The sequence below is a fragment of the Centropristis striata genome, chromosome 3 (assembly GCF_030273125.1).
Source record: "Centropristis striata isolate RG_2023a ecotype Rhode Island chromosome 3, C.striata_1.0, whole genome shotgun sequence".
In the NCBI taxonomy this organism is placed as follows: domain Eukaryota; kingdom Metazoa; phylum Chordata; class Actinopteri; order Perciformes; family Serranidae; genus Centropristis; species Centropristis striata.
This window is the reverse complement of record NC_081519.1, coordinates 27,851,704-27,859,673: the sequence shown is the minus strand read 5'-3', so window position 1 is coordinate 27,859,673 and position 7,970 is coordinate 27,851,704. Positions and strand designations below refer to the sequence as shown.

The window sequence follows — 7,970 nt, the reverse complement described above, 5'->3', positions numbered from 1 at the left end:
TAATAAATTTGCAAAAATCTCAAACAGACTTTTTTAAAGTTGTCATTATGGGGTATTTTGTGTAGGATTTGAGGGGAAAAAATGAATTTAATCCATTTTGGAATAAGGCTGTAATATAACAAAATGTCGAAAAAAGTGAAGCGCTGTGAATACTTTCCGTATGCACTGTATGTTGCAGCAATCTTTTTGCTATCTCAGTGCAATTGTATGTAGATGGTCAGAGTGAACTTTTCATTTCTCTGAAAATATCCATACATTCACAGCAGAATGACCTGGAACTTATGCATTTGCATACATAAAGCAATGAAAGTTGTGCTGGCGAGGAATGTGAGCGAGCAGTGGTTGAAACTCCATAGCTCTCCAGGGGACATCATCCAAGTTTATCTATCAACCGCCACGTCAACACAACACCACTTCTTTTAAATGGACCAGACCCAATACAGCAGTAGTTTGCCCTGTGTAAGCTACGCACTCATTCCCCAGAGGAGCCATGAGGAAAACTCACATCGCAAACAAGCAAAGCAACACGAGGCGATCGGGGAAGAATCAGGCCTCAGAGATGTTCTTGCTCAGATAAAGGTCCCTCATTGAGCAAAAAGACAAGTAACAATGGGTTTTATTCATATTGGAGCACAGCCCAGAGTCTTCCACTGTGAATATTACCTTTCAATATTAACCTCTCAGTGACAGAGCAACTCTATAAATAACACAATCTCAGTTACTGTTGTATTTCTAAGAACATGGGACTTTTGTGTGGTTGCCCTTGTCCTGAACTTTCACTGTATATCCCCACAGGTTGCCTGAAACAGTAGTTCTCAACCTTTTTGAGTGGCGACCCCCAATTTAACATGCATGTTGTCCGTGACCCCCCCTCACTGAACATAATCTCACACTCACAGTTCAGATCATACAAACTACAAACTAAAACATCTCTGTCTGTGCATTTTTATATTTTTTTATATTTTATTGTTACTTTTAATCTAAGTCCTTTGCTATAGGTTTAAAGGTCCATTCTGACCTCCTGAGTGTGTAACAGTCAGCTTCAATCCAGAGGCTCCTTGGAAAGTAATAATTTGATACTTTTTGTGGATTTGTCAGAAAAAACACAAAATTACCCAAAAAAGAATCAAATTGACCACAAAATGACACAAAATGATCAAAAAAGACAGAAAATGACCACAAAATTACTTAAAATTAAGCAAAAAAAGGACTCAAATTGACCACAAAATGACAAAAAATGACAACAAGTAGTCACAAATTCACCGAAGAAGACACAAAATGGCCAAAAAAAGACACAAAATGGCCCAAAAAAAGAAACAAAATGACAAAAAAGACACAAAATTACTTAAAAAAAAGACAAAATGACCAAAAAAAAGAAACAAGATGACCAAAAAAGACACAAAATTACCTACTTTTTTTTTGTAATTTTCATTCATTTTGTGTCTTTTTTTGGTAATTGTGTGTCTTTTTTGGTGATTGTGTCTTTTTTTGTGTCATTTTGTGTCTTTTTTTGGTCATTTTGTCTTTTTTTGTCATTTTGTGTCTTTTTTTGGTCATTTTGTGTCTTTTTTAAGTCATTTTGTGTCTTTTTTTCGTCATTTTGTGTCTTTTTTGGGTGATCTGAACTGTGCGTGTGAGATTCTGTTCAATGAGCGGGGGTCGCGGACAACATGCATGTTAAATTGGGGGTCGCAACTCAAAAAGGTTGAGAACTACTGTGCTAAATGACTAAATGTAAATGACCACACTAAACAGTACCACCTGCCACCATTAGGAATCCATCCACACACCGATGAACGCAGCATCAGGAGCAATTTGGGGTTCAGTATCTTGCCAAAGGATACTTTGACATGTAGGCTGACAGAGCTTGACAGAACTGCCTTAAAATAACAACTTCCTGCAATGAAGATTTTGCATGCAGAATTAATGTAATTTCCCTTTGAGGTATAGGAATACTCCGACACCTTGGCTCTGCACAATAACCATCAACCAAAACTCAGTGTTCCAACACCTACAGTCGTTCATTCAAACACTTAGTGGTGTAAACCAGTAGTTCTCAACCTTTTTGAGCCGCGACCCCCAATTTAACATGCATGTTGTCCGCGACGCCTGCTCAAAATGACCCAAAAAAGAATCAAATTGACCACAAAACGACACAAAATGTTAAAAAAAAAGACACAAAATGACCAAATAATTACATAAAATTAAGCAAAAAAGGACTCAAATTGACCACAAAATGACAAAAAATGACCACAAAAGGAAACAAAATGACCAAAAAAGACACAAATTGACCACAAAATGATCTAAAAAGGACACAAATTGACCACAAAATGATCTAAAAAAGACACAAATTGACCACAAAATGACCAAAAAAGACACAAATTGACCACAAAAGGCACAAAATGACCAAAAAAAAAGACACAAAATGACTAAAAAACACAAATGAGCCCCCCAAATAAACACATTAAATGACCAAAAAGACTAAAACACACATGAACACTTTAACACAGTGGAGACAGAGCTGACTTCCAAAATGATTTGGCGACCCCCAGAAATCATCTCTCAACCCCAATTGGGGTCGGGACCCCAAGGTTGAGAACAGCTGTTGTAAAGCACCGCAGGAATGGTAGTCAACTCTTCTTAAGTCTGGTTTCCAGACTAAATGTGTGATACCACCCCGTGTTGTTTCGATCGAATGGACGGGAAATTGCATCTTAATGATGCTGCTGGGGTGTGGGCATGTTGACGGTTCCAGCTGTTTGACCGTAACTGGAACCACACCAAACCCATGCTGAAACTTCATCAGCCAATTACAGCAAACAGTCTGAAAACCCATGAAACAGGCGTGATACTGGGCTGCCTCTAAATGCAGTTACCTCTATCCTGTCCTTCAGCTCCCCCTTTTAATGTTACCTCCTCAACCAGCTGCCTGTGTCTGTGTGCAGTCGGATTATATGTGAAACTAACACAAATTAGGTTCTCATTTCCACACAGTAGAGCTGCCAAACTAGAAGTGAACCCCAGCACGGGATGTTTTTATACAAGACAGAGCTTTCTTCCATAAACTCTTCACAGTCAATCAGTCAGCATGTCTCAGTTTCCAGGTCTTGGCAATATTTTTACATTCCATTGTGGTGAATCATTGTAGCTCTTTCTCAAGATCAGGCTGTTTATCTGCAGCCTTGCAGCAACAATTTATTTTATTTACAAAATGCAAATCCCATTTACTTTATGTTATCGGCTTCTCTTTGATTGGAAATCCCCACATGATCTTAATAAATGGCACTGTGGAGAACTTACTCTATTCAAATCTGCAGTTTCATAGCAAAAAAAACATCCTCTTATCTTTTATTTAGAACTTTATTAGGAAATTACAAAGATCACAGCATGAGTATAAAAACATTTTTTTTGTTTCACAGTGTTTGGCGGAAAGAAAGAAAAAAGGACAAAATACAATAAGGACAAAATACTGTAAAATGTAACAATATAAACATCTGTCACAAAATGTTCTAAAGCTCAGTCACTTTTGTTCCAGAAGTTGCAACATCATAGCATGTGAGGCACCACGTGGGACTTGTGCTCATCTGTTTGTACAGCTTCTGCACCCACAACATATGGGTTCACTCCCTCTGTGTGTGAGTCACTAACTGTTCGACGGAAGAAGAAAGTATTACAGACTGAGGAGAGACTATTGCCTCACTCTGCCTCAACACCCTGGAGGAGTTTTTCCGAGAAGATCCCAGAGTGACTTTGTAGATCCCTGTGCTGGTTCCAGCTCTCCTCCCTGATCCCCTTCACCAGACCTTCCTGCTGCAGGACACACACATTTAACACATGGAAGATTTTAAGGAAACAAGTACACCCTCTGATCAGATACTTTGTGGACAAGTGTTAGGATTTACTTTTGGAGTAATGTCCTGCTTTCTAGGGGTCGGCAATGAAATAAGGGGTTGTATGCACTGTAAAAAAAAAACCTGTTGTTTTTACAGTAAAAAAACAGTAGCTGTGGTTGCCAGAACTTTACCGTAATAAATACGATAGAACTTTTTTTAATATTACGGGAAAAATTATATTGGTACTGTTGATTTTAACTTTAAGATTGCCATTTAATTCCATTTTTTACCGTATGAATAAAAAGTTTAAATCAAAAGAAACGCTGTTCTGCCACATAATTGACAAGAAAATACTTTATAAATGCATTAAATATGACAGTATATTTTTGTTAGAGATATGTTTAGTACATTTAACTGTGAGAAAAAGTATTTTTACAAAAACTAAATGCATAAATTACAGTGATGCCTGTACAGTAGTGTTTAAAATAATAGCAGTCCAATGTGACTAACCAGACTAATCCAGGTTTTTAGTATATATTTTATTGCTACATGGCAAACAAGGTACCAGTAGGTGCAGTAGATTCTCAGAAAACCAACAAGACCCAGCATTAGTGATATGCAGCTCTTAAGACTGTGCAATTGGGCAATTAGTTGAAAGGGGTGTGTCTGCCGGTGACTTTACAAACTGATATATACATTTACGGTGTTTCATTGTTACTGAAACACCGTAAATGTATAGATCAGTTTGTAAAGTTTAACTCATTTATCACTTTACGGTCTTTTACTGTCATGGTTTTGCAGTTTTTCACTGTAAAATCTACAGACATTTTTTACAGTGTAGAAAAACTGTCTTTTCTTACTCAACAGAGTCTCAACAGCACTAAAAGTTCCTGGCTAAGAGTTTCCTCTTAAGAGCCATTCACAAAGCTGCTGAGAGGCAGGTTCTGCTTTCTTGACATGCTGCTTCAAGTTCTTTTTAGTGAAATATAATGCAAAAATATCAATGAAATGCCCCAATCCTCACAGATTATCTTTATATTCTTACTTATTAATTAATTCTGTGCTGTTGAAAAATCAATAGCTTGACATGGTAATACAAACTCTCTGCCTCTGTTTACATTAACAGCATCAGGCGAGAGTCATATTAGACATGAACTACAGAGTGTCTGTCAGGTTCAGGTCAGGTCAGGTTACTGCGCTCTCTGACTCGGGTTGGGTTCAGACAGAAACAAGTGGTCCGAGTTGCACTGCAATGGTGAACTCCTAAACTAAGAGAAGGGACGGGTTGAGTTTACATGTGATCTGGTCAGTGAATGTGAAACAAAGTATTCTTAAATACATAGGAGTGGGAAAAGGGACTTGACTGTATCAGATTCATACTGTTTTGGTCAGGAAAGTCCTGTATTTTACCCTTCTTTCCCGGCGTCCTCCCGTATTAGTATTTTCCTGTAAATCTCCCATATTTTAACCGGGCCCAGGCAGAGTAAAAAAAACCAACACATTCCCAGTCTGAGCTCTGTCACTAGCCTCGCGATAACTGCCACTACAGGTACTGGAGGTGGCAGCTGTCACCGCGAGGTTAGTGTGTGACGTCAGATGAGTGAAAACCGTAGACTGTACTAGGGTTGTCAAAAGTATCAATATTCAGAAAAGTATCAATACTAAAATGTAGTGTATCCAGATACGATACTCATTTTCAAAAGTATCGTGTTATTATTAGCCATTAGCCGCAGCTAACAGTTAAAGGCTGACGTCACATTAATGACTATGAACAACGTAAATAAATAAAAAAATCAGGCACGTAGTATGCTCATATTACGTTAATTGACACTGTCAGTGTACATAAGCATAGAGTTAATAAATTTACATAAATGTTGGTGACTGAAAAGTGTTATTTTCTCTCTTGAAGTCCCAGAATGAAGCAGAGAAAAGTCAACTTATCAAGTTTGCCTAATGTTGTGCACAGCATACAACCTCAAAATATTGTTCTAATTGTTATTGTTTATTGTATTTATTTATTTTTTGCACTACCTCAGACCTGATGCTTGTTATCATAGTTGCAGCTTCTTTTTGCACAACTGTTTTTTATTTACATGTTGCATTTTTCTTGTAAATAAAAATATTTCTGTTAAATTTTGTGGTCTTTGTTTTTATCCTTGTGGTAGTGAAAATGGTATCGAGTATCAAATATTTTCCTGAGTATCGGTATCGAATTGAAAATTTTAGTATCGCAACAACCCTACCATGGACTGTATAAATAATGAAAGTGGTGCGTCTCCAGTGGCACACCTGGTAGAGCGCATATATAAATAGAAGCTCAGTCCTCGTGAGCGGGCAGCCCAGGTCCGAATCCAGCTTGGAGCACTTTCCCTCCGTCTTCCCCTTTCACTCTGAATATCTCTCTATCAATAAAGCTATAAAATGGCCCAAAACTATCTTAAAAAAAATAATAATTATAATAATAAATAATGGACGTAGTCAGCGTGACGTCACCCATAGGGTTCTGACAAACTGATTAATCCAGGTGTGTTTGATTATTGTTGTTGTGACAACTGAGGTCAGACACACCTGGATTCATCAGTTTGTCCAATATTGGCAGACAGGAAACAAAGGAGCTGGCTGAAGCTCAGGAAGTAGTGCAGCTGTGCATAAAGCCAATTGTAGTTTATAATGGTTGACAAGTGGTGATTTGAGCTTTCTTGTACACCTGTCTTAAAATGTAAGGGGTACTGGAGCTTGGTTGGGGTGGTGGGACTGCTCGCGGCAGGCGGCGGAAAGTTTCCCTTATTTTCAAATCCAAAATTTGACAGGTATGATCAGATGAACACTTTTTTTTTTTTAAATTAAATTGTAAATCAAATAGGAAATAAAATCAAATGTAAATATACAAAAATATTGATGAATGAATGATTGATTTTATATAGGAAACAAAGATAAATTGGTCGTTCGTTAATGACCATGAATTCAGCTTTATTCATTTATTCCATTTGGTGATTATTTAGTGCATACTTAAAAACTGTCAAATGTAGAAGTATGAAGAATACAAATAAATTATTCTCACAGAGCGCTTAGTTATCCCAAGTTCACCAGCATCACCCGAAGCATTTTTCCAGTATTAAAAAAGTAATTCAACTGTCATCTCCTAAATTTTTGGATTGTTTGGATTTGTTGATTGCATCATTATTGATTGGACTGAAAGAGTTTCTCCCTCCTTAGAACAGCCTTAATAGAAAATGTGTAATGTTTTATGTCTGAAGCGCCATAGAAAGTGAGTTGTGCATTATAAGAACAAACACAAACCTCTGGGTCAGAAAGCACCAGGATGACGTCTCCCCTTTCAAACTGCAGCAGACCACCTTCAGACGCTGCATGGCTCTCTCGCGCCACCCCCTGGTGGAAAACACAAAGTAACATTTAAAAACACAAACGATTGATTAACAGCTCCCAGGGTTGGAGATAGGGAGATTTGTTCCAACCCAAGACCAAAACAATGGAGGTAGACATGTTTTTTTTTACTTTGGTGTTCACAGATTTGAAAAATTCTGTTTGGAAAAATTTAGAAACGGTTCATAATTGTTCATAATAATAACTGATGATCTGGATATATACAAATGCAATATGATAAAATACAAGGGGCTACTTTTTTAGCACAAAGTATTTTTTTTTAAATAGTGAGCAATCACTTGGTTGGACAAAATCAGATTTCATGCAAAAAATAGAGATGATTTGTACTAGATTTAGATACTGAATACGTACCACTGATATAAATAAAATATATCAACATATATATTATAAGGTATAGTTTGCATTCATGTTAAATGTTATATTAGCCTGTAAACTACTTTGAACTTCATATGAATAAACTTGAAAAAAAATAAGCTAGTACTAGTTTTCATACTAAGCTAGTCACAATGTAAACCAGCTGTATTCACCCTGTTGAAGTGAGATTATGCAACTTTAAAAATGTAATAGACAGGGCTGCACAATTAATCGAATTTTAATCGTGATCACGATTTTGGCCACCACGATTAAATTAACCTGATCATCTGCGATATTTCCTTTTTAAAATGCGTCTCTCCTGCATATCTAATCAATCACTTTCTACACCAGTAGTCCACCAACCACCAGGGGGCGGGG

General features: G+C 37.2%; 1 protein-coding gene across 2 annotated transcripts in view; it reads right to left on the bottom strand.

Annotated features, from left to right (window-relative positions):
- Positions 1-3,341: 3,341 nt before the first annotated feature.
- Positions 3,342-7,970, bottom strand: part of bin2b (bridging integrator 2b) — a 21,069-nt gene continuing 16,440 nt past the window's right edge. Inside the window, exons 12-13 of one of the 2 annotated variants that reach the window (XM_059330279.1) lie at positions 7,134-7,223; positions 3,342-3,810 (exon numbers count right to left, since the gene is read on the bottom strand). In XM_059330279.1, the coding sequence (XP_059186262.1) occupies positions 3,697-3,810; positions 7,134-7,223 (204 nt within the window). In that variant the 3' untranslated portion in view covers positions 3,342-3,696. The remainder of the gene's footprint in view (positions 3,811-7,133; positions 7,224-7,970) is intronic. The other variant, XM_059330280.1, reaches the window with a different exon arrangement.